The sequence below is a fragment of the Leptodactylus fuscus genome, chromosome 2 (genome assembly GCF_031893055.1).
Source record: "Leptodactylus fuscus isolate aLepFus1 chromosome 2, aLepFus1.hap2, whole genome shotgun sequence".
Lineage (NCBI taxonomy): Eukaryota > Metazoa > Chordata > Amphibia > Anura > Leptodactylidae > Leptodactylus > Leptodactylus fuscus.
Window position 1 is genome coordinate 241,119,277 of NC_134266.1, and position 27,868 is coordinate 241,147,144.

At 42.5% G+C, this 27,868-nt stretch overlaps 2 protein-coding genes across 2 annotated transcripts in view; one reads left to right on the forward strand and one right to left on the reverse strand.

Moving 5' to 3' along the window:
• RFXAP (regulatory factor X associated protein) overlaps window positions 1-27,868 on the reverse strand; it is a 299,237-nt gene that overhangs the window by 254,154 nt on the left and 17,215 nt on the right. The gene's annotated exons all lie outside the window — the stretch shown is intronic.
• Window positions 639-27,008, forward strand: SMAD9 (SMAD family member 9). Its single transcript, XM_075265927.1, has 7 exons — window positions 639-707; window positions 14,679-15,234; window positions 19,785-20,042; window positions 20,126-20,227; window positions 21,274-21,495; window positions 23,964-24,220; window positions 25,951-27,008. Exons 2-7 carry the CDS (start codon window positions 14,823-14,825, stop codon window positions 26,092-26,094), a joined length of 1,395 nt encoding a protein of 464 aa, XP_075122028.1. The 5' UTR covers window positions 639-707; window positions 14,679-14,822; the 3' UTR covers window positions 26,095-27,008.

A 27,868-nucleotide genomic window follows, 5' to 3' on the forward strand; every position in this document is an offset into this window, starting at 1 on the left:
CGTGCATAAAGAACAAACAGACAGAAAAACATATATATATATATATATATATATATATATATATATATATATATATATGAGATATATAGGTATGTAGACAAAATGTACAGATTACAACTAGACCACTGTCTAGCAGTATAGTCATATACGCGTCATATACAGATGTAGCAGAGTTAACCTGAACTTCTGCAATTGGATAAACTCCTACAGAGTGATATCTTATCTTATCTTATCACAGAAGACAATAATAAACAAAAAGACAGGTGAAGACTTTTCTTGAAGGGTTTTGGATGGGCACAGTGTGTAACTGATGAAGTGTCCCTCTCACCCACTTTGTGCCAGCAGTCCAAGGCTAGTCTAGACAGGGTTGTAGTCACCCACAGCACTGTCACCTCTTGCCATTGGCATGTTCCTGGTGCTGACAGTGTGACCTCCATCAGTAGCCCTGGGGCAGGAGTGGCCAGTGTGGCAGCAGTGGGTACAGTGTGTGGGAGACGTGTCCTGGGCCGGTGCCAGCTCTGCGCAGTAATACTCCCTGACAGAGCTTGTGTGCGGCTCCAGTCTGACTGCCGCCTCGCCCTGTGCTGCCTGTGCCGCCTCCTCCTCCTCCTCCTCCTGCTGCTGCTGCTGCTGCTTCCTTCACTGCCTCACATGCACGGGCGACCAGGGGACCAGCACTGAGCAGCCAGGGCCACCTCAACACCCAGGTAGGACTATGGCAACCTGTCCCATCCATCACCCCGGTGCTGCCCTGTACTGAGGTGTCGGGGCATGACCTGGGACCCTCCTCCTATATATAGACCTGTCTATAGGTCACCTTACACAGTCCCGGCCGTACATATAGATGCTACACGTATGTGTCACTTGTATTGGTGGAAAGTTGTGCAACTACAACTCCCATCGGGCCCTGCCTGTAATGCTGCGACTTGTAGTCTCTTTGTATCCAGAAGTATCAATCTGCGAAGTAATGTAAACAATCCACACTTAATTACTGAGTCTAACAATGTGGACACGTGACCAACTACAGCTCGGAGGCCGACTACAGTCTATTAGCAGTCAGGAAATATATATTTTTTCACAGCGGTTTATCTGATGATTATTGGTTTATTATTTAATATCAGAGTTATTATATCTGGATGGATTTGGTGTCTCCTACACTATTGTGGAACTACAACTCTCAGCAGTATTACTATGCCATGCTATGACATGTAGTGCCAACATAAGGGAATAGACTCCAGTGCTGGAAACTTAGAAAGTTGATCCCGAAAGTGTTGCGGTAACGGGAGCGGGGGCAGTGTGCACAGGGCTGTGACAGGAGAGCGGTGGATGCTGGAGATGGATGTCCTGACATATTGGCAGTGCTGTGCAGTGTGATAGATCAGGGAGGAGGGAGAGGCCTGAGAGGAGACAGCCTGACGCCAGTATTGTGATCAGGAGAGAGAGGGCAAGGAGAAGAAGAGGAGGAAGAAGAAGGCTGCGGTACTGCTCCTGTACACAGCTCTGTATACTGGGAGCGCTTAACCCCTCACAGCCCAACTCCCAATTATCTGTCATCTGTCTATCCACTTATCTGTCTGTCTATCTCATTATCTTGACATGGAGCTGGACCCAAACATTTGCTTGGGTGACATTATAACCCCTCTTTATTTTCCCCAGTCTTGAAGTGCTTTCTTTATATATTTCATAATCTATCTAGAAAACATAAAAAATAGGTTACACTAGAAAAGATACAGTAGGAAGAGAGCCCATATGTGACAGAGATGAATAGACAGACGTGACATTAGCAAGTAGAATTTGATATGAAATATGTTTTGCAGATAAGATTGTAAGTGGATGGATAGACCGAAATGATAAAGATGATAGATAGGAGATAGATAGATAGATATATGATAGATAATAGATAGATAGATAGATAGATAGATAGATAGATAGATGATAGATAGATAGATAGATAGATAGATAGATAGATAAAGCAACTTGAAATATCTGTTTATTTATCATCTATTTTTCTTATTATTACATGTATATCTGTAACATGTTTTGTAGATAAGATTGTAAGTGAATGGATATAAACAGAAATTATATAGGGTAGAAAAATAAACAGACATTATCTATCTATCTATTATATATATCATATCTATCTATCTATCATATATATATATCTAATATATATCTATTCTATCTATCTCATATCTATCTATCTATCTATCTATCTATCTATCTATCTCATATCTATCTAGTTATCCATTTACTATCTAATTTACTATGTATAATCTATCTATATTTCTATCAATCCATTTACTATCTATTTATCGATCATTTGTCTATCTATTTACTATCTATCCATCTATCATCTATTGATCCATTTACTATCTAGTTATAGAGAGATACAGGATAAATAGATAGAAGTTAAATAAATTGATATACATAGGATAGATAGAAATGATATTATTGGCAGATATTGACATCCATTGACTTATTTATGGAACAAGTGGGGATACATTGTACAGACCATGGTGATGTTTATTTATTTTACTCAATATAGAAGGATTCATAAAATATTAAATAACAATTGTTTGGATAATTTCACATCAAGGATTCGTCCACATGAGAAGGAAATGCTGCAGAATTGATGAAAACCTATCTATGCTGCAGAAAGTTTCAGTGCAGAAATTATGGATCTTTAGGTGAAGGTTGTAAGCACAGGGCATGGAGTCCTTGCAATTCCTGCTGGTGTGTTACCGCAAAAATCACCATATAACAGAACGTTTATGTGGGGACTGCTTTTAGGAAAATATGTGGCTGAATTCCCATGATGGAAACTCAACCTTGTGTCCACTTTGCGTGACCCGAGCCCTAAATCTACAGCCTGTCCATTTCCTGCAGCAATACCTGAAAGTCCAGATTTGAAGTCTGTTGTATTATTACAGCGTCTGACGGGCATGTAAATATGGCGGCTGCTCATTAGCATTGCAGTGTGTTGAGTTAGTGGTCAGAGACCCCTAAGTAAAAAAGCAATCCAAACAATAGATATTCCCCAAAATGTTATAAATAAAAATACATCTGGTTCTGCAAAAAAAGATGCCTTATGAAGCCCCATGTATGTAAATATAAAAAAGTTACAGGGGTCAGAATATGGCGACACCACAAAAAGTTTTGGAATTTTTAAGGGGTTAAAATGTAAAAGAAAAACCTTAAAAACAAAAAAACTATTTAAATTTGGTATCACCATAATCTTACCGACTCATAGAATACAGGTGACATGTTGTTTTGGTTGCACAGGGAACGCTGTAAAAACAAAGCCTGTAAGAATGTCATGAAAATTCAGCTTTTCTCTAATTCCACCCCATTCTGAATTTTTTTCCATCTTGCCAGTACATCGCATGGAATATTAAATGTATAAAAAGTTTTGGCTTCTGGATGACAGGGAGTAAAAAAAAAATCAAAATCCAAACTCAAAAAGTGGTTGCAACGGGAAGGGGTTAATATAAAACTCTTTACAAAAAGTTAAAAAAAACCCTCTCCCTTATTCTTGCATTCCCTTGACGCAGCTTCCTGGTTCCCTCTTTGGTTTCTGTATACACAGCCTCCATCCATGTCATCCTGTAAGGCCATGGCAACAACAAAGATTTGCTGCGTCTTTCCCTGTGCTTTCTGTGGATTTGGTGCAGCAAATCCAATGTTAGGAAGGTTGTGTGGTTGAAGTTCCAGCTTATATTGTAGAGAATTATTATGGTATTGTATGGATATGACACCTGACCTATGCACTCAGGCAGGTGGCTTTATGACAGTAGTCTATAGTCCATAGGCAGAATACAGGCTGCTGTACTGTAAATAGCTCTCTGTAGTGTGCTGAAAGTATCTCTATGGCTACAATGTGAAATATATTATCATAAATCAGCCATGCAGGTCATTGTAGGTTATTTCCATAGCTAAGGGGAGTCTTGTTGGTGATAAAGGTTTTTCCAGCTGCACCATGAAGATGTGCACCTAGCCAAAACTCAAAGCTGGACATTGCTCCTGAATCCTGCAGTGCACCTAGCCAAAACTCAAAGCTGGATTTTATTCCTGAATCCTACAGTGCACCTAGCCAAAACTTAAAGCTGGACATTGCTCCTGAGTCCTCCTGTACCCAGCTATTCAGGCTGTGTTCACATGACTGCATTAGGGTCAGTTCACATGTGCACCGTCTGCGCGGATTTTGACACAGAGAGAGACGCGGCCCGCCTGCCGCGACCATCGCGGTCGCGGCTTTCCCCTCCTATGTCGGCTCAAATGAATGAGCCAATACAGGAGGGTGCTGCCGCTAGGCGGAAGCCGCGGCCCAGCGCGCCGCAGTTTCCGCCTCAAGATAGTACATGTCGCTTCTTTTCTCCACTAGCAGCAGCCCGCCGCTAGCTGAAAAAAGAAGCCCGGCGGTCTGCATAGACCACCATTTTAAAGGGGCGGATTTTGAAGCGAAATCCGCTGTCAAAATCTGCCCCTTTGCCTACGTGTGAACGAGCCCTTAAAATCTGATTTAGGTTCTACAGCAGAAATCTAAGGATGTCTGCCTCGGACATTCTGAGGGGGCGCAGCAGACTCGCATAGGGAGTGCTCCAAACCATTCTGATCATTCTCCTTGTCATTGGAACAGAACGGATTGGAAGATCCCATAGAAGCAAACGCATTACAGAGGATACTGAGATGACACTTGCATGTCACACCGAGTGTCATCTTAGTGTATTTCACTATAGCCCTGTCCCTTTGAATGGCGCACTTGGTCGCGTGCATGGGGCCTTCGGGGGCAGGAAGTAGCATGACCATTTTCAGCCATGGTAGCTGTCATAGGCTGAATTGTTTTGTCATCTGGTCACCCGGGATGTCTTCCTTTCTTCATGTGTCATTTCTCGATGGTAAAGGAGAGGACCTTGTTCATGGTCACTGTCATAACTTTCCATTCAGGCTGTGAGAAATATTGGTTGAGGAGAAGCTAGCTACTTCCTTTCTCTCCAGTATTACCATTCAGCTAGACTCCTCTGCAGCTTCTTCTCAAGTGTACCCAATAGTAGTGACCCAGGGTCTCAGACACTAGCCCTATTGTATAGAACAGTAGACGTGTTGACCATAGCGGCCAATTGAAGTCCAGCTTTCAGTCTGTATGGTGCACTGGAGAAACTGGTTGCTACTTTTTGCAGATGTCAGGGCGGTAGGAAAGAGGTCACAGAGGTCTTCGCTGGCGCCAACAGGCCAAAAACAGTTTCCAATGTTAGGAAGTTTCATTCTTCCTAATATATCTATTGTTCTCCAATTAAATGATTCTGGCAGGAGAATGTCTTTGAGCCTCGTGTATTAAACCGTGTTTTGACATCTAACACCTACTTTGGCACAAATGTGCCTGTTTTTACAAGGAAGAAGGTGGCTTGGATGGCCAAGAGAGTGACAAATACTGTAAATATTGATGCACTATTTAGGCCATCAAATAAGAGCAACCGGGTGGGAGGTCTATGGCCGTCTTGGCAGAATTTGGAGAGGATATGTGAATACAATGAGGTTTTATGGGTAAAATTTTTTTAAGGGGTTATGCCATGAAAAGTATTTATACATAGTATACATCTGTAGGATAGTGATCACTAGGGATCTGACCACTGAGACCCTCACAATCCCAAGAATGGGGGTCCTTTTCTATTTTGGGCATTCCACATGACCACATCCAGGAATGTAGACGTGACTGGTGGTGGATGGTGCTCTCATTCACTTCAATGTGAGTGTAGGAGAACGCTCCCATTGAGAAAGGTCCTGCATTTCTGGGACCGAAATGTTGCTATGGAATAAATCCTCACCTTTTTTTTTTTATTTATTTTTGGAGTGCTGTTCATTTGCTGCATTATCTATATGTGATCAAATGCCTGATCACTTGGCACTTGCACCCACTGCCGGGTCAGGTCTTTTTCTGGTGCTGCTCTATACTACTAGATAGATAGATAGATAGATAGATAGATAGATAGATAGATAGATAGATAGATAGATAGATAGATAGATAGGAGATAGATAGATAGATAGATAGATAGGAGATAGAGATAGATAGATAGATAGATAGATAGATAGATAGATAGATGATAGATAGATAGATAGATAGATAGATAGATAGATAGATAGATAGGAGATAGAGAGAGAGAGAGAGAGAGAGAGAGAGAGAGAGAGAGAGATAGATAGATAGATAGATAGATAGATAGATAGGAGATAGAGAGAGAGAGAGAGAGAGAGAGAGATAGATAGATAGATAGATAGATAGGAGATAGAGAGAGAGAGAGAGAGAGAGAGATAGATAGATAGATAGATAGATAGATAGATAGATAGATAGATAGGAGATAGATAGATAGATAATAGATAGATAGATAGATAGATAGATAGATAGATAGATAGATAGATAGGAGATAGAGAGAGAGAGAGAGAGAGAGAGAGAGAGAGAGAGAGAGAGAGAGAGATAGATAGATAGATAGATAGATAGATAGATAGATAGATAGATAGGTAGATAGATAGATAGATAGATAGAGATATCAGGAAAAGTTCTGTAGTCTTAGGACCGAAATGCTGCAATGGAATAAATTTTCACCCATTTGTTTCACATTTATATAGTTCTGTCCATTTTTTGCATTACTTACCTTGGATCCTATGCTGGATCTTTAGGATTTGCACCCACCAGCCGAGTCAGGATATTTTTTGGTACTTGGAATTTGTAGATAGATAGATAGACCTATAGATACGAGATAGATAATGGAGAGAGATACTGAGTACTACTTTGATATGCTATTGAGGACAGATCCAGATGGTAAAGCTCCTTTGATACAATAATATTGAGGACATATACTGTACTGTACATAGTATATACGATAAATGCAGATAAACAGGTTTGTACATAAGAGATGTTGTTGACTGCATAGAAGGAAGCGTATTCGTCTCTGTACATAGTAACCATTACCAGGGGCAGGTACATTACATCTGTAGGTGGCTCTTTTCATCTCTGGTAATAACAGAGTCACTTCCCTGAAAGCTTCTAGAAGGGGAGAGAATGACGGCCTGGTGACGCACGCTGTACATGGTGATAACAGCCTCTTACAGTATTGGCGCGCTCACCTGCCACTCACATTCTGCAGAATACCTAAACAATGACTAAGTGACTTGTCTCGCAGCCGCAGCATTTTTCTGTATTTCCCAATTCTTGTCTCTTGAGTACGCAGTTATATTGAGTCTTCACTGAACCGCTCCTTAACCATTTACCATGACATGACATCCAGCCACAGTCCTGAACGTGCGATCCACCATAGCAGACATTCTTGTCTGTATACCGTATTATTTACTGTCAGAAATAGCCCTGTCTGTTTCCTGTAAGAGTCTGTATAGCGCAGGTGGAGCGGTATTTGTCGTACAATTTGGCTTTGTATTGCTTGACATACATGGAAAGACTGATGTCACTCCTTATCATTATGGAAACTGTCACAGGGCTTGTCACCCAACTTCCCCAGGCACAGACACAGACACATCTGCACCTCTAGTCTCTGAAGAGGTCAATATGAGAGCGCCCTCTACAGCATGATAAGTAATGGATAGTGGTAATTTGCTGATCGGTGGAGGGGACAGGACCTGCTGGGACCCCACCGATCACTAGAACTGTAGTGAAAAGAATGGAGCTTCATGGATGGGGGTAACTTCCTCTGACAAGAGTACCCTCACTGTTTGACAAGCCACAACACTTGGGTGAGCGTTGCAGACTCTTTTACATTTTATAGAAACAGCGCCGTACATTCAGTAGAGGCTCTGCCTGGTATTGCAGCTTCTTCATATTCCCTTCAAAGAAAGAGAACTGCATTACTATGTCTAGCCTCCACAATATATACCACATAGCGCACTGGCCTAGGTGCTGCAGCCCTGTGAAATCACTGATCAGCGAGGGTGTCAGGAGTCAGATCATATAGTTATCAATGACCTATTCTCATGATAGGTCATCAGTAATAAATTCCCTCAAAACACCAAACCTTGTTTTAGTTTTGGAATAAAGTAGCAACAAATACAAATATCAGGGATGAGAATTGTCATGGGTTAACTTTGGCCATACAAGAATACACAGCATTAGACGGCATGGGCCTGTACAGTGGTATCCATAGGTGAACAAAAGACAGAAGTGAGGAAATTAAAGGGTTTTCTTATGAACATAATCAGGTATAATTCTTTAGAAAATTTAAAGTGAAATATTTATGTAAATATAAATAATTAAAAATTTTACAGGATTTTAAAGATTTTCTCTATCCAACTTAGTGGTGACGTCTGTTATCTTGGTCAGTTGCCAATGGATATGGCCATGAATGCAGGAAGTCTCTATGATCAGAAACCCAGGCATGGTTTCTTTATTGTGGACAGGTTATCAGGAGGACACTACATGTATGAGAAGATAACCTGACCATAATAAGGACATCATGGCTGGTTATCAGGAGGACACTACACATATGAGAAGATAACCTGACCACAATAAGGACATCATGGCTGGTTATCAGGAGGACACTACATGTATGAGAAGATAACCAGACCACAATAAGGACATCATGGCTGGTTATCAGGATGGGACACTACATGTATGAGAAGATAACCCGACCACAATAAGTACATCATGGCTGGATATCAGACAGGGACACTACATGTATGAGAAGATAACCTGACCACAATAAGGACATCATGACTGGTTATCAGGAGGACACTACATGTATGAGAAGATAACCAGACCACAATGAGGACATCATGGCTGGATATCAGACAGGGACACTACATGTATGAGAAGATAACCTGACCACAATAAGGACATCATGGCTGGTTATCAGGAGGACACTACATGTATGAGAAGATAACCTGACCAAAATAAGGACATCATGGCTGGATATCAGACAGGGACACTATATGTATGAGATGATAACCTCAATAAGGACATCATGGCTGGGTTTCTGACAAGTCCCAGATCATAGAAACTGTAAAAAGCACCGTGGAAAGAACCATGATGCGTTTTCACCACAGTTTTCCCTGCAGCTTTTTTTGCTGTGGCCCGCTATATGGGGCCTTACCCTTAAGGGCTTTTTCCAGTTGTTAAGGTGTTAGGGAGGTGAGAGCAGGGAGGTTGCTGCTGCTGCTTTGATGATGATGATGATGATGAAGATGATGATGGCTCATCAGCCTCCCTGCTCTCACCTCCCCCCTGCTTACACATATCACACAGTGCTCACTGAGACTTTCCATGCTCCTTGCTGCCTAATTAGCATATCAATAAAAGCGGGCTACTTCAAAAACTGCTGAGAGGATTACTAAATATAAGGTATGTCTAGAATAGCCTTTCTAAAGGCCATGCAAATATATGCTTAGTTAAAAATCACTAGAGCCAATGATAGAATCCCTTTAATGTTACTGATCATTAAAGGGGTTAGTGTCGATATCCAAGTGGTAAAAACACCAGCGTCTCTCGGCTTTCACTTCCAAATAGCCAAAGTCCACTTTCCATCAATGTCTACATTCATTCAGCAAATACAGGCAGGCTGAAAACACGACTAAGGATCGTGGAGGTCTCAGCGGTCAGACCACCATTGATCAGATAATCATCCTCTATCCTATAGATTGAGGATTAGTATTCCTTTAACACAAGATATATAGTACAATCCCTTTAATTTGTGTAGTAGCTTCATGTGTACTGATATCACAGGACGCTCTCGCTCCTGCTTTATCTATCTGCACTCTTGGCTCAGTTCCCACTGACAAGTGTGGCGCTCCAGTTCACGCTGATGTCACCGGCTAGAAATTTTATTTGAATTAAATGGGATCAATGTTCTTCTCTATTCCTCTCCAAAGCTAAACATTTGTATAATGTTGTCAGTGATGTCTCCTTTTCATGATGCTAAACCAATAGAGCTTACAGAATGTCTATTAACGCTGATATAGTCTCTGCTTGTCTGGCTGGCAGCGGGAGAGATGTGCGGGTGTCACCGCCATACTGCAGACTATGGCAGAGGTTCAGTAACTTCTGTAGTTATTTTGAATACAGCCCGAAGAGAGTGCGAGGATCAGGTTATAATGTATATGTCGTCCCAAAATAATTAATCCATAAAGCCCTCGAAGACTATTTTTTACCTTATTTGAAGTACAGTTTTTGCTGGAACACATGGAGAACGTCGGAGAACTTTATCGGATTTGTCAATGACAAAAATCCCTTTTTTGTTAGATGTATTTCCAGCTGATCATAGGACGTCACCCTGCTGGGATCCCAGGTGATCAGCTGTTTGTGTAATGAACAGACCTATTCAAGGTGAACATCACTGGAGAAGGAACATTGGTCACCTCGAGAGACGCATGAACATGCCAGTCAAAAAAAGTGAGCAGTTAGGCACGTGATGCTAGGTTCACGCTAGCGTTTGACTTTCTGTTCCTCGGGTTTGCTTGGGGACTTGGGAAATGGAAACCTAATCCTCTTAAAAAGCAGTGACCCACGGACCCCATAGACTATAATTGGTCAAATAAAGGCAGAAAATTTGTCACACAGATTCGGGGATGGAAACCCTGAACATACAGATGTGAACCTAGCCGTAGACACCTTTTCCTTTTTTACTCCCAGTATAAACCTCCAATGTAAGCAAAAGACGAGAGATGTGAAAACAGCCACAAGATGCTGGACAAGATCTTTCTAAAACTGTTTGAAATATGCAAATCTATTCTCCAGGATGCTGGGAATCTGTTCCTTTTGGAATAGAAATACTAATTTGGCAATTAAATCCGCATCATGATAGTAGGCTTATTAACTGAGTCATGCATGTTGTTAAGGAGGCTGCCCTCTAGAGGGCGGCATACAGAGGCACTGTTCTCCTAATTACATCCTGTAGAATAGATTTGCATATTTTTTACCCAGAATCCCTAGCGGAGCAGGAATGACTTGTAAGTCTCCGTACGCCTATGTAGGCACACACTCTCCCTAATGTGTATGATTATGTGTATGTAAAATAGGTACGTTGTAGACATCTTAGATGATATATACGGTAAATATAATGAGGAATCAGGATGACAAACAGAACATAACTAAACCACAGAGATACAAATATCATTTTTTTTGTGGATATGATGACAATTATATTAGAATATTTTTAGAATATGAAAATGAGTGTCAATTCAAAACCAAAGGTACTGCCATGGGGTCAGCATTCACACTACATTCAGTCAACCCAGTTATGTATGTTTTAGTGTTTGTTTTTTTAGTAGCCATATTTGTGGAGAAGCAGTGAGCTACTTATTGTATACTTGGGTTTCCGGAAACCCAATCCATTTAAAAAGCGGTTATCTGTGGACACCTACGGACCCCATAGACTATAATGGGGTCCACTGGGTTTCTGCCTGAAAAATGCAGTGATAAAAGTGCTGCTTGCAGGACTTTTCTCTCTTCATTTTTCAAGCAGAATGGGGAACGTAATCCCTGAACGGAAACCGGGCGCAGGGTTGAATGTAGCCTGAGCTGGCAAGAAGGTTCTCTGAAGCTGCTGAAGTGAACAGTGACTGTGTGTTCAGCTATTTTTGGATCTTCCTTACCAGACAATGTAGAGATTTGGCCATGCAAGGCCCTATTAGCAGATAAGTGGGGCCCACATCTAGAAGACCTTTTTGGTATAACCATACCCCCCATAGCTCCTTCAAGCAGAACTTGTTAGCGGAGATTTATGATCCGTCCCGTACATGACCACAGAGGACAGTGTTTATGGAAAATTTTTACAGTGATTATTTCTTTCCCTCAATTGTTTCTTAACAATGCTGCTGTGTACCACATACACGTCTTCCTTCCTATGTTATTCTTTGGCAATACTTGTTTTACCAGTATTGGTATTTTATGGGACTGTACAGTACAGCTCCACTGCTTGTAAATGTGAACTAAAGGTCATTGAATGTATAACCATATTATAAAATACAACATATACATTATTTATACGGAGAAAAGTATGTGAACCTTCGCTTTCCCTCTTTAGCTGTCGAACATTTACTGTAAGTCCTGTAATTCATTCTTACACCTCAGCTTGGAGAGTTTTTGGCCTGTTTGCAAATAGTTTAAAAGTTTTATTTTGTGGGTGGGTTTCCCCACCTCCACCAATTCTAGTTCCTATCATTTGTCAATAGTCGCTGCTCCACTAATTCCAGCACAGTTGGAATTTTTTCTGTAGTCCCCACTGTTCCTGAGCAATATGTGCAGTTAGTTTTGGTGGCTGATATGCTATGTAGGCTCTGTACTGTCAGGTGAGAGGTGTCAGCCAGGGGCTATTGATTTTTCCTGTATTCACACGGCCAAACTGAGACTTGTCCATGTACAGTGTAGGATTGTGCAGCACCAGTTTTTTTTCACCCTCAATGGGTGAATTGGGTCCATGCAAATGGTTCAGATAGTCTGATCCATTAGAAAATAGAGCATATCCTATTTTTTTCACAGGTGCCACATAGCCGGTGTACACGATGTTGGGAATAGGCAAGAACTAGGACTTTTGACTGTGCGTCATTGCCAGTGACCTCAGATTCTTAGTTGTAATGACTATTCTTTCTCAACATACAATTATCAAGCCGTATATCCTCAGGACCTGTGATAGGAATATTATGTAAGAGATTGGCTTGTATTCATTTATCAAAATCTGACACAATCCTTGAAATAGAAGCCAGGTTTCCTGAAGATAATCCTAAAGATGATAAAATCAGGCTATGTAACAGTACAACACATATTCACCAATAGCATGGCACAATGATCTCTATGATCACTGGTTTAAAGGGTCTTCCCATGGACATATCCATATGTACATTTGTAGACTATTAAAAGTCTTTTTGTCGATGGGTTGCCCATGGACATGACCATGAATTCAGGAACTTTCTGGAACCTGGAGGTTCCGAAACGTCAGTAATTTGTCATCATCATGAGTTAGCCATTAAAAAGGTATCAACTACTGAAGACGATCAAGTTTTTTTGTTTTTTATATTTCTAACCCACTGGCTAACACGGTACAAAAACTAACATTTTTCTGGAACTTTCTATGGTCTGCCCCTTCTAAGAAACTCAGCCATGATTTTCTTACTGTGGAAAGATTATCATACAAGGACACTATATATATGAGAAGATAACCCGACCACAATAAGGACATCATGGCTGGTTATCAGGAGGACACTACATGTATGAGAAGATAATCCGGACACAATAAGGACATCATGGCTGGATATCAGGAGGACACTACATGTATGAGAAGATAACCTGACCACAATAAGGACATCATGGCTGGTTATCAGGAGGACACTACATGTATGAGAAGATAACCCAGACACAATAAGGACATCATGGCTGGTTATCAGGAGGACACTACATGTATGAGAAGATAATCCAGACACAATAAGGACATCATGGCTGGTTATCAGGAGGGGACACTACATGTATGAGAAGATAATCCGGACACAATAAGGACATCATGGCTGGTTATCAGGAGGGGACACTACATGTATGAGAAGATAACCCGACCACAATAAGGACATCATGGCTGGTTATCAGGAGGACACTACATGTATGAGAAGATAACCTGACCACAATAAGGACATCATGGCTGGTTATCAGGAGGACACTACATGTATGAGAACACCGAGGTGGGCAAATGAGACAGGGAGTTATATTGGAACTCATACTGATAGGGAATGTAGATTGTGAGCCCTATATGGGACAATACTTTACCAAACTACCTGACCCTGACATTGGTCGTGTCCCTACACACTCCAACACTAACAGTGCCAGACCGCATGGGAACAAACCCTACTAAGAAAGAGAATGGTAACATGTTGTTGCGCATTTATTCATACTTTTCCAGGAAGAATAACAGAGGGACAAGGCAAACTTCTAAGAAATGAATGCTGAAAGTTCCTCTTTAAGATTCTACAGACTGTGTAGTCCAAAAATAATTTACGCGCTGGTTCCAAATAGCCACAAAGAATTATTTTCAGTCTGGGCGTTGCATTGCTTAGTTATCTGGTGACAGAACTGACTACGAGCTGTCATTCAGGCCAGACGCTAAAAGTATCCGTGACCAGCTAGAATCATTTCAAAGCATTTGTGTGGTCAGCTCGGGCACAGAGATCTTGTATTTCTTTCTATGGTAGTTATGTCAAGCGCACAGTATAATAAGTAGGGGTGAGTTTACTATAAATCTTGGTAGTTAGTTAGATACAATTATACATATCTAATGGCCAGACAGTAAGGACTTCAGTAGACCAAAAAAGTCTGAGCTCTCCTTGTGTATAAAAACTGGGAGTGCCTTGGAAATTTTTGTAGATATCGGGACCCTGGTGTAATTCTCCTTTGACTTGATGTCCATATCCCTGGCACGTAAACAACCATACGCAATAAATGGCAAGTCCCCTTGACCTCTCAGGTCTTACAAATTTGACTAACAGTGTTCACATTAACACCAGGTGTTTTCTGGTTCTGCAATGGACCTCTAAAATAGTGGACATCAACGGAGCCTGAGGGACCCCATTATGGACTATGATGGCGCCCTTCAAGTGGAATAGCCAGATGAAAAAACTAACGCTTCCAGAACACGTCCTATGTCCCCCTTTACTTTGCAATATAAGGTAGGACTTAATTCTGTCTGTATTTTTTTCATTAACAGAACCTATTAGGAGTCAGGACATTTCTCTGAATCTGTTATAGAAGCGTCTTCAGACTGAAGAAAAGACCAGTCTCATAAAGAAGCAGTGGGAAACACCTTCATATCCTATATTCAGGAGGGTGTGGATTGACATTGTCAACTCATATGCACTCCAGCACCCCTATCAGTTCCTTGTTCTCCTTCACTAGCCCTGCTGTTAAGCGACTGCTCGGCTGGAAGCAAGGAGATGAGGAGGAAAAATGGGCAGAGAAAGCGGTGGACTCACTGGTGAAGAAGCTCAAGAAGAAGAAGGGAGCGATGGAGGAGCTCGAGAAGGCGCTTAGTTCTCCAGGACAGCCAAGTAAATGTGTCACTATCCCACGTTCACTGGACGGGAGGCTGCAGGTGTCACATCGCAAGGGTCTTCCACATGTCATCTACTGTAGGGTCTGGAGATGGCCTGATCTTCAGTCCCATCATGAGTTAAAACCACTTGAATGCTGTGAGTTTCCCTTTGGATCAAAACAGAAGGATGTGTGCATCAATCCTTACCATTACCGGAGAGTGGAAACTCCAGGTAAAAATATTACTTGTATACGTAAGTTGTGTATGGATTTATTTAAGCTGCTTTGTCCATTTTAGAAAGTTAATAGGACTCATTTCATGTTCCTTTAATTTGCATTTAGAGACCCCCTTGATGTAGGTACAAGCCTGTGTATGACCCTTCCTTCCATCATATTCATTGATGGTACATCAAGAACAGAGAAACATCTCCAACACATCACTTCTTGTAAGGGAGTCTGTCGCTAGAAGTCTATAGGTTAGAGTCACCTGCATCAAATGGTGTTTCCCCTTGCAACAATCGTGCCGCTGTTTCTGATATATTGCCATGTTATCAATATGTAAATGAGCTGTTTGGAGTAACAAGGGCTTTGCCATTGGTCCAGAGAGTTCACTTAGATTAAAAGGGTTGTCTGGGATAATGTATGCTATGGCGTGGGCATGGGCGGGCCATCAGACGTTAAGAAGAGGAGGTGCTGGCCACCAAGAACAAGTGACGTCTCATGCCTAGAAAATCCAGACAGCGAGACGGTTAAGTATGATGGGGTGGGGGATGGTTGAGTTAGTTAGGAACGACTAGTAGTTGGTGGGTTGTGAGTGAGAAAGGGAGGGGGAGGAAGTGAGAGGGAGGGAGGAGGTGTGAGTCAGCTCTGAGTGAAGCACAGTGCATCATGGTAGTTGTAGGAAAACAGAACAGGAAGATTCCCATGTAAACAAATGGAGAAGATGCCAGAAACTGCTAGAGAAACCCAAAAATCACTGCTAAAGGTATTTGGGTGCACTTATAAACCTATTAATAGCACTACAAGACCTTTTTTTTTTTGCCTGGAAAACCCCTTTAAGACATCTGCATATATATTCGCAATATCTTGGCAGAGGCAGCGATTCTTAAAGGGAAAACCTAGTTTGATTCTGGGTTGAAATACTGAATTATGCTGACAGACTCCCTTTAAGGAGACCGACTTTAATCTAAACCATATTCTATGTATATTAGTCCTGTTCTATCGGAAGGCCATATATATATATATATATATATATATATATATATATATATATATATATATATATACTAGAGGGAGGACCCGGCTTCGCACGGGTATATTACATTTTATGTTTGTGTAGTGGCCCCATAAGAATTGTCCAGTTTTGCACTGGTGTATTTTGTATGTTGTTTGTGTGTATGTCCATAAGCGTCATGTAATTATGTGTATCTCATTTTGGATATCAGTGAAAAACCTGTGATCAGTTGTTATGGATACCTGGAGTAAAGCTGTATCTAATCCTTCCCCATGCAGTACTGTGTTTAGACGCAAGTATCTAATCCTTGTTGGTGTGGTACTGTGTACAGATGTGTGTATCTAATCCTCCCCCGTGTGGCATTGTGTGAAGAGGCACGTATCTAATCCTCCAGTAAATGAAACTGTGTGCAGACGTGCATATCTAATCTTACAGCATGTGGTACTATGTGCAGACGCGTGTATCTAATCCTCTGGCGTGTGGTACTGTGTGCAGACAGGTGTATCTAATCCCTGGCGTGAGGTACTGTGTGCAGATGCGCGTATCTAATCCTCCCCCGTGTGGTACTGTGTGCTGAGATGCGTATCTAATTATCTGGCATGTGGTACTGTGTGCAGATGCATGTATCTAATCCTCCAAAGTGTGGTACTGTATTCAGACGCATGTATCTAATCCTCCCCTGTGTGGTATTGTGTGAAGAGGCGCGTATCTAATCCTTTGGCGTGTGGAACTGTGTGTAGACGCGCGTATCTAATCCTACAGCATGTGGTACTGTGTACAGATGTGTGTATCTAATCTTATGGCGTGTATAACTGTGTGCAGACGTGCGTATCTAATCCTCTGGAGTGTGGAACTGTATGTAGATGCGTGTATCTAATCCTACGGCATGTGGTACTCTGTGCAGACGTGTGTATCTAATCCTATGGCGTGTACAACTGTGTGAAGACACGTGTATCTAATCCTCCCCTGTGTGGTATTGTGTGAAGAGGTGCGTATCTAATCCTATGGCGTGTGGAACAGTGTGTAGACGCGCGTATCCAATCCCCCGGCATGTGGTACTGTGTGCAGACGCGCGTATCTAATCCTATGGCATGTGGTACTGTATGTAGACGCGCGTATCCAATCCCCCGGCATGTGGTACTGTGTGTAGACGCGCGTATCTAATCCTCCCCCGTGTGGTACTGTGTGCAGACGCGCGTATCTAATCCTCCCCCCGTGTGATACTGTGTGCGGAAACGCGTATCTAATTCTCTGGCTTGTGGTACTGTGTCCAGAGGCATGTATCTAATCTTCCAAAGTGTGGTACTGTGTTCACACACACGTATCTAATCCTCCCCTGTGTGGTATTGTGTGAAGAGGCGCGTATCTAATCCTTCCGCTTGTGGAACTATGTGTAGACGCGCGTATCTAATCCTACTGCATGTGGTACTGTGTGCAGACGCATGTATCTAATCCTATGTCGTGTACAACTGTGTGCAGACGCGCGTATCTAATCCTCTGGAGTGTGGAACTGTATGTAGATGCGTGTATCTAATCCTACGGCATGTGGTACTCTGTGCAGACGTGTGTATCTAATCCTATGGCGTGTACAAATGTGTGCAGATGCGCGTATCTAATCCTCTGGAGTGTGGAACTGTGTGTAGATGCGCGTATCTAATCCTATGGCAAGTGGTACTGTGTGCAGACACGCGTATCTAATGCTACAACATCTGGTACTGTGTGTAGACGCGCGTATCTAATCCTATGGCATGTGTTAATGTGTGCAGACGCGTGTATCTAATCCTATGGCGTGTACAACTGTGTGAAGACACGTGTATCTAATCCTCCCCTGTGTGGTATTGTGTGAAGAGGCGCGTATCTAATCCTATGGCGTGTGGAACTGTGTGTAGACGCGCATATCCAATCCCCTGGCATGTGGTACTGTGTGCAGACGCGCGTATCTAATCCTATGGCATGTGGTACTGTGTAGACGCGCGTATCTAATCCTCCCCCGTGTGGTACTGTGTGCAGACACGCGTATCTAATCCTCCCCCGTGTGATACTGTGTGCGGAGACGCGTATCTAATTCTCTGGCTTGTGGTACTGTGTCCAGAGGCATGTATCTAATCCTCCAAAGTGTGGTACTGTGTGCACACACACGTATCTAATCCTCCCTTGTGTGGTATTGTGTGAAGAGGCGCGTATCTAATCCTTCGGTGTGTGGAACTATGTGTAGATGCGTGTATCTAATCCTACTGCATGTGGTACTGTGTGCAGACACGTGTATCTAATCCTATGGTGTGTACAACTGTGTGCAGATGCGCGTATCTAATCCTCTGGAGTGTGGAACTATGTGTAGACGCCTGTATCTAATCCTTCGGCATGTGGAACCGTGTGCAGATGCGTGTATCAAATCCTTCAGTGTGTGGAACTGTGTGCAGAAGCGCGTATTTAATCCTCTGGTTTGTGGGACTGTGTGCAGACGTGTGTATCTAATCCTCTGGTGTGTGATACTGTGTGCTGATCTGTGTATCTAATCCTCTGATGCGTGTATCTCAGCTTGGATATCAGTGTTGTATTGTGCATGTGGAGTGACCGTGTGTATTGCAGTTGGAATATGAGTGAAAGTCTTGCAGGTTTGTATTGGCTAAGGGGGGGGGGCACTGTGTTTGGAATGCTGTATCTCAGCAACGGTGCGTCCGAGCGAGTTGGAGTCTTGTCTTAAACCTTCCCGGATATCTGAAGTATCTCTGTACCAAATTTGGTGAAGATCGGTCCAGTCGTTTGGTTCGCATTAGAGCACAGAAAGACAGACAGACAGACAGAAATTCATTTTTATAATATAGGGAGATATATATGTATATATATATATATATATATATATATATATATATATATATATATATATATATTACAGAAGCATATATGCATCTACCTTACTATTTTGTGGGTGCCACCCCTATGCAGAATTATCAGTCTCCCTGGTTACAGACTACAAATAACCCTGATGTAGTCTGATCCTACAGTCACATCTTCCATCTTCACAATGATGTAAAATTGAGTATTACCACAGGTTGAGTCTAGTTTGTTACTATGAAGACACAAGCTGTAGACACACAATATAGTAGCATTCTTAAATGAAGACTATTGCCAATGTTTCTTCAGTTTCCATATTCAATGCAGTAATAACAATATGTCTATCATGGTGTACCTTCTCTTTTATCATTAAAAAAATGTGTAACATGACAAGTTTTATCGGAGGAGGGGGAGTACAGAAGCAGAGACCCTAATCGATTGCTAAAACTAAGCTTTAGATACACCAGCTGAGCACTGCGCCCCATGTTTCTGATAAACTTTGCTTGGCCCCTGAGAGATCCCAGTAAACAGTGCATGGACTTAGATTTTCTATGAGCCTGTCCACCACTCAACCTGCTGTCCAAGAATAGCCAAGCAGAAAACAAGGCGCACAGCACTCTTGCTTACTAAAGACCTCCTTGCTTTTCTTGCCCCTGCTGTCCAGACATGGTTTATCTGCGTTCATATTATGTACAATAACTCTTTTTATTTTAGTTCTTCCACCTGTCCTGGTCCCGAGACATAGTGAGTTTAACACAGATCTCAGTCTGCTTGCCAAGTTTCGAAATACATCCCTCAACAATGAACCACTGATGCCGCACAATGCAACCTTCCCCGAGTCATTTCAGCAACCACTGTGCACTCCATTCTCTTCTTCACCCAACAACATCTTCCACCATTCACCGAACACTATTGGCTATCCAGATTCCCCCAGAAGTTCTTCTGAACCAGGAAGCCCCTACCAGATCACAGGTGATCTATACTGATATATGCAGAATAGTTTATTAATGACTTATTATATTTTGCATTTCTAATACCTGCTTCCATGCCTACAGATACTCCTCCACCACCGTACAACCCGCCAGAGGTTCATGGCAACCAAAATAGAAATTCTGGGGACTCTACTGACTGTCAACTAGTTTTACCAGCAAACAGAGGTAGGTACTTCTAAAGTAGTGAGTGACTGACGATGTCTGTAAAGTGCTGAAGAATATGTTGGCACTATACAAGTAAGAGAAATAATAATAAAAACTGAAAAATGTTGAGGATGAGTCACAGATACCAGCAGATAGCAGTGGACCCTGTAGGCTATAATGGGGGTCTGTTGGGCTTCTAACAAAACCTCCAATGCAAATATGAACATGGCCTTTCTGCTTAAAGAGAACCTTTCACATACATGTTGTGTATACATGAGCCTCGGTGCTGGAGATATTTGTGCCATTAGTTTCGGCACCAATATCTTCCCAGTTCAGTATCATCACCCCTTACACCCGGATAGTACTCCTCCATACCTTTGTACTGTCAGTGGGACCTTTCACTACCTTCACCAATTCTAGTTCTTAGTATCTATTAATAGGCACTGTTCCACTGATTTCAGCACATTTTGAATTTTCTCTCTAGCCCCCACCTTTCCTGAGTAACAAGCACAGTTAGTTTTGGTGCCTGATCTGCTATTTAGGCTCTGCAAGGGAGGTGTCAGTCAGGGGGCGTTATTCAGAGCTCCAATCAGAGGCAGCCAGTATCAGAGCTCAGAGTCACACCCCCTTGTCTGCTCCTGCCTGACACCGCCCTCCTGACAGTACAGAGACTAAATAGTATATCCGGCACCAAAACTAACAGCATTGATTGCTCAGGAATGGTGGGGGCTAGAGAAAAAAATCCTACTGTGCTGGAATCAGTGGAGCAGCAGCTATTAATTGATGTAAAGAGCTGGACTTGTTGGAGGTGGTGAAAGGTCCTCTTTAACTTGTAGTCATAACTGCATTCTATATCCTTTGGATATGCCATAAGAGTCTGATATGTCATGTGCACTTACTCTCCATTGAAGTATTCAGTATAGCAAATATATGGGAGTTTGGGTATATCTTTTAGATTTACATTGAACAGTCAAGCTTGGCCATGTTTCCACCAAAAATGGGGACCAGGAATATCCATTTATTGTATCATTATGTATGGTATAGTTGATCCTCTTGTCTTTCCATAGATTTCCGTCCTGTTTGTTACGAGGAACCACTACATTGGTGTTCTGTTGCTTACTACGAACTCAACAATCGCGTAGGGGAGACATTCCAGGCCTCGTCCCGCAGTGTACTCATCGATGGGTTCACAGACCCCTCTAACAATAAAAACAGGTTTTGTTTAGGACTTCTATCCAATGTCAACCGAAACTCAACTATCGAAAACACCCGTCGGCACATCGGCAAAGGTAAAAGTCAGTGCCTGGAGGTGATGATTTAGGTATTAAGCTCCATTTTCTCCTACACTGCCTGTTGGCTACATGAAAGTTGTGAAAGTGTGTTGTATAATATTGTGGTATACATAGGGTAGACATCTTATCTGATAATACACCTTATGCAATGGACACATTTTTGTCGGGCTGTCATTGGATTACTAACAGATACATAAGGTGTCTCTGTTGTTCTTAACTGGAACTGCTGGATGGGAAAAGTGTGCAGGACTTCTTCATCCAGCGATTTTGGACACTGACGCAGATGTGACTGTAGCCTTAAATAAGTTTTCGCTTGGGCAGCAGCTATTCCTCCTGACCACCCTATACACCCCAGCCTAGTGGACTGGACAGAGTCTACACTGGACTGAACCGAGTGTGCATATGCGCTTAGTAGGGAAAGGGGAGAATAACCTGCTATCAGTCTCTGTTGACGGCAGGCTATCTCTTCCGCTCCTTCTTCGCCCTGACATCTGCCACGTGAGTCAGCACATACCCATACGTGCTTATCACATTGAAAGCAATAGGTAAAAAAAAAGCCTCCTATTGAGTTCAATGGGTAGTGCGAGTAAGACCGAACCCATTGAAGTCAATGAGATTCTGTTTTACTGCGCTCACTCTGACATGTGTTTACGTGTCAGAATGAGCGGCACGTTACTCCTTGTGAACGCAGCCTTACTGTCTATTTTAAAGATTGCACTATACTTGCAAGAATGTAAATCACTAGGGCAAGTTATATCTCACACTGATCTAGAGATTTCTGCTCTGACTCCTGCACTATTGTGAATGCAGCCATGATTATAATGCAGCTGTAACTTTAATCAATGCAGAATACTTAATGCAAAGTACCTGACTTCAGCTACAAGCTGTCATCTTTGGGGAGAGCTTTGTCTGGCCAAGTTGGCATATACACGGCTGAGCTAAGGGGTGCTTAGATTTTGAAGGGACATATGCGACAATATCCATATGCTATAGTTCCTATAAGGAAAATGTTCGTTCTTGTACCGTGTTAGCCAGTGGGTTGGAAATATAAAAAAAAACAAAAAAACTTGATGATCTTCAGTAGTTGATACCTTTTTAATGGCTAACTCATAATGATGACAGATTACTGACGTTTCGGACCTCTAGGGTCCTTTATCAAAGTAAATTTAAAACATTTCTGAAGGCTGCATATTTATATACAGAGAAGGCACAACGGGTGTTAGAATTCCAGGAGGAAGGGGGGGGGGGGTTGTTAGTAATTGGTAGAGACAATGTAAACACTTATAGGTCCTTATCAGTTCACACGTTTCTGTAAAGAGACATGAAACTCTGTGACACATTCAATCCACACTCCAGTGTCTGAAGCAGGGTCATGAATTTACACTCATGAATGCGTCGTTCTCTCTTTGATCTGAAATTCCCTCTCAAAACCAGAATTTTCATGTGATCGGTGATATTATGATCCCCACTGCAGAAATGTTTTGATACGGGAAGGTCGATTCTTCGTTCTTTAATTGTATGGCGATGTGAATTCATCCGCATTCTAAGTTGCTGTTCGGTCTCTCCAACATACAGATTATCAGTGGAACATTTGGTACACATAATTAAATACACTACATTGGATGTGCTGCAGGTGAACGTACCTGGAATTTTATATTCCTTGTTCGAGTTCGGTATCCTTATCCTGTCAGTCGTTAGTATGTGCAGGCAGGTTTTGCAACGTTGCTGACCGCATGGAAATGATCCTGTGTTAGTTGGGGGTGACAGGGAGCTACTGACCACCATATTCCTGAGGTTTGGTGGCAGTCTGTAGCACAGAATAGGGGGATCTGGAAATATGGATGTTAGATGGTCTTTTTGTAGTAGTGGATGTAGTTTGCGTGTGATACCTCTTAGTGTCTCCAGGTGGGGGTTATATGTGACAACCAGGGGCACCCGATTATTTTCCTTTTTGGTATTATATCTTAATAGCTCCGATCTTGGTATTCTGGTGGCTCTGGTGATTTGGTTATCAATTGTTCTTGGATGGTAATCCTGCCTCAAGAATGTGTTTCTGAAGCCTCCAAGGTGTTCGTCTCGATCTGCAGGGTTAGAGCATATGAGATGGTATCTGATGGCCTGGCTGTATACAATAGAGTTCTTTATGTGTTTCGGATGAAAGCTATCCCATCCTAGGTAGGTTGGTCGGTCAATCGGCTTCCGATACAGTGATGTCCCATTTTTTTTGTCCTGTATCTTGATGACTGCGTCCAGGAAGTTTATTTCCGAGAAGGAGTGATTGAGCGTCATGTTGATGGTGGGATGGAATTGATTGAATTGTTCGTGGAAGGTTATCAGCTGTAAGTAACCTATAGTTCCTATAGTAAGTGTATGTTAAATACATTCAGTTTGGGAACTTTTGCCTAATGCACCATTGTACAATGGATCTCCCAATAACTATGTTTTCTGTTCTGTGTAACATTTAGGGGTCCACCTGTATTATGTCGGGGGAGAGGTATATGCGGAGTGTCTCAGTGACAGCAGTATATTTGTACAGAGCCGCAACTGTAACTACCAGCATGGCTTCCACCCGGCTACTGTCTGCAAGATCCCAAGCGGCTGCAGCCTGAAGATCTTCAATAACCAGCTATTTGCTCAGCTCCTCTCACAGTCGGTCAACCAAGGCTTTGAAGTGGTGTACGAACTTACCAAAATGTGCACTATACGGATGAGCTTTGTAAAAGTAAGTACACTTACATGTGTCTAAAAAATTACAACACTTGTAACACAATACTTGGGTTGTTTTCCTGAATGGAGGCTGATTTAAAGGGGCTCTATCAGCAAAATCATGCTGATAGAGCCCACATATGCGTGAATAGCCTTTAAGAAGGCTATTCAGGCACCGCTAAAGTTATATTAAACCCCCCCCCCCCTCGTTTTAAAATAAAACCCTAAAACAGAATGTGATGAACTTACCCATCCTGCACGGTGGGCGGGCATTCAGGGTCCACCGTCTTCTTCATCCACGTCTCCTCTTCCTCCGATGTCCTCGGGTCCCGTCCTCCTCCGACACTCGCGAACTGACATTGCTTAAAAAAATGGCCTGGGCGCATGAGCAGTAGCATGCTGCTTCTACTACGGCTACTGCGCATGCGCCCAGGCCATTTTTTTAAGTAATGTCAGTTCGCGAGCGCCGGAGGAAGACAGGACCCGAGCACATCGGAGGAAGAGGAGGCGTGGATGAAGAAGACGGCGCAACCTGAATGCCCGCCCACCGTGCAGGATGGGTAAGTTCATCACATTCTTTTTTAAGGTATTTTAAAACTGGGGGGGTAGTTTAATATAACTTTAGCGGTGCCTGAATAGCCTTTTTAAAGGCTATTCACGCATATGTGGGGCTCTATCAGCATGATTTTGCTGATAGAGCCCCTTTAAGGCAGAATTTGGAGCTGATTTTGAGGCAGAATTCACCCCAAATTCAGCACCAAATATCTCTATGTGAATATACCCTTAGGGCCGGGACCCCACATGGTGCTGAGATTTCACACAGAGTTTTTTTGCAGGCGAATTCTGAGGCAGAATCCGCCTCAAAATCTGCCTGCAGAAAAGCCTCCCATTGACTTCAATGGGTTCTGCACGGAAAATGGAACCCATTGAGTGGGTTCCATTTTCCACGTGGAACCCATTGAAACAAATGGGAAATAAAGCCTCCCATTGATTTCAATGGGTTCAGCGCGGAAAACAGAACCCATTGAAGTCAATGGGAGGCTTTTATTTTCGCACGGATTCTGATGCGGTTTCCGCGCCAAAATACTCTGTGCGCCCTTATGCTGAGTTCACACTGAATTTTTTGGTCCGGATTTTGACACGGACTCCGCATCAAAATCTGGCTCCAAAATACGCCTCCCGCAGCAAGATAGTGCAGCTCGCTTCTTTTTTCCACAAGCAGGAAAAAAACACTAGCGGAAAGAAGAAGTGAACAGCTTCCATTGAAGTCAATGGGAGGCGTTTTTTTGGAGCTGGATTCTGAGGCAGATTCCATGTCAAAATCCGGACCAAAAAACTCTGCGTGAACTCGGCATTAGGTGACCAATCACTGACCTCCGCGATGACATTTTGGGCACCAGTTATGTATTAGCATTCAAGCCTGCATCGAAGTGGAGATGTTGAGTGAGCTGACAACTATCTAACGTACCTTAGGGCCCCTTCACACGGAGTTTACGCTCCGCTCATTCAGACACGTATACACGAGCGCTTCAAAATACATCCAATTCACTTCAATGGGAGCGCATGTAGAGCTGGCTTTACGCGCGCTCCCATTGAAGTGAATGGGATGTGTTTTGAAGCGCTCGTGTATACGTATCTGAATGAGTGGAGCGTAAACTCCGTGTGAAGGGGCCCTTAGAGTTTTGGTTTATTGTTCCTATGGAAGTCATACGTTAACTTGCTAACTTCTTCCACCTTGCGTTTTAGGGTTGGGGAGCTGAATATCACCGTCAAGACGTCACAAGCACTCCTTGTTGGATTGAGATTCATCTTCACGGTCCCTTGCAATGGCTGGATAAGGTTCTGACTCAGATGGGCTCCCCCCATAATCCCATCTCTTCAGTCTCCTAAGACACGTATCCGAGTGCTATTGCAGGCAGTGGCTTAAAGAGTATCTTTCTTTTTGTAAGGATTATTTGTAATGTAAATACTTACATTTCGGTCTATGTACTGTGGCTTTCTCTGTGTAACATGACAAACAAGCGCTGATGTATGTTGTATGATTTTCCTATAGTCTACAGACATGTTCCTTGTAAGGAAGCACTTCACCGGTATCTCACCTTATCTCTTGGTTGTCTCTTATAGAACCTATTCAGACTTGATGCACTTCTACACGGTACACCTATCAATGATTTTATGATTTTTATTTCTTATATTTTTTATATATAAATATGTTCTTTGTCGATGACATCACTCAGATTTGGTTTTAAGAATTATTTTTTTATATTTGTGTTTTGTGAATTCAATTAGGAGAGAAAAGAAAAAAAATCAAGAAAATATTTTAGAAATTTTGCATTTCTCGTAACAATATATACAGTCTTTAAAGATATTTTATCCCTCTTTGGTTTGCGTTACTCTTGCCACATTTATATTATACCAAGCCAAGTAATTTATTATTGTTGTAGGGCTGGGCGATTAATCGAAAAATAACCGAAACAGAAGATCAACCGGGATGATCGACGTGATTTGGTTCACTTTGGTTATTTCGGTACAGTTATTAGAATATTTGCGAGGTTCTACCTGCAGTTTCAGTCGGGGACTATGATTGGGCTTCAGTGAGTTATGACATATAGGCGTAAGTGTCACGACTAGGGTTGAGCCGATCTTGACTTTTCAGGATCGATTTTAAAATCCGATTTCCGATCATTTTTCATTTGAACCCCATCTCGATCCCAATTCCGATCCCAATGCAAGTCAATGGGATTTTTTTATTAATCGGAGATTGGATTTTAAAAACAATCCTATTCACTACACAGCATGGAATCTAACAATTGAAAGCTTTAATTGTTAGAATCCACGCTGTGTAGTGAATCACTAAGTAGCCAGAGGATTTTTTTTTAATCCTCTGGCTACTTAGTCCCCCCTGGTGCCCACTTACCTGCAGAGATGGCTGCTCCGGTGTTCTTCTTCGCCTCGCTGCCACTCCACACCTGCTCTTCTCGCCTCACTGCCCTCTGCCTCCCAGATTAGGAGAGTGTGGGCGGGTACTGGGAGGGGAGATGTCACGCCCTGCACTAACCTGGGAGGCGACGGCAGTGAGGCGAGAAGAGCAGCGTGGAGCGGCAGCGAGGCGAAGAAGAACACTGGAGCAGCCACCTCCGCAGGTAAGTAGCTACTAGAGATGTTAGTTTAGTCTCCCATTAGAATGAATGGAGGCAGCCGGCGCACAGTGGGTTAAGGCTGTGTGCCGGCTGCTTACATTAATTCCTATGGAACCGCAGAGGAGCCTTCACACTGAGTATACACTCCACTCAGAATGAGTGGAGCGTATACTCAGTGTGAAGGCTAAGCAAAGCATTGTGGGAAATAGTACCGATCTCGAACCCACCTAAAAAGATCGTATTCGGAATTCCATCGCGAAATTTTCTCGATCGCCGATCGGAATCCGATCTTTTCCGAACACGATCGCTCAACCCTAGTCACGACGCGCTGAAGCCCAATCACAGACTTCAATGGTCCCTGACCAGAGAGTTGCTGGAGCCCAGGGGAGGTGAGAAATACTGTTTTTTATGTTTGATCATCCCCACTGGGCCTACGCTTATTATACTGGAGTCTAAATAGATACATACTCATATGGTAAATAGGAAGCGGTCTAAATAATCACCAGTAATTGTAATTGAGGTAA

Coding starts and splice junctions, on each gene's coding strand:
- SMAD9 (XM_075265927.1), top strand. CDS start 14,823: ATGCACTCCAGCACCCCTATCAGTTCCTTGTTCTCCTTCACTAGCCCT. Junction 15,235..19,784: donor CCGGAGAGTGGAAACTCCAG/GTAAAAATATTA, acceptor TTTTTATTTTAG/TTCTTCCACCTGTCCTGGTC. Junction 20,228..21,273: donor AGTTTTACCAGCAAACAGAG/GTAGGTACTTCT, acceptor GTCTTTCCATAG/ATTTCCGTCCTGTTTGTTAC.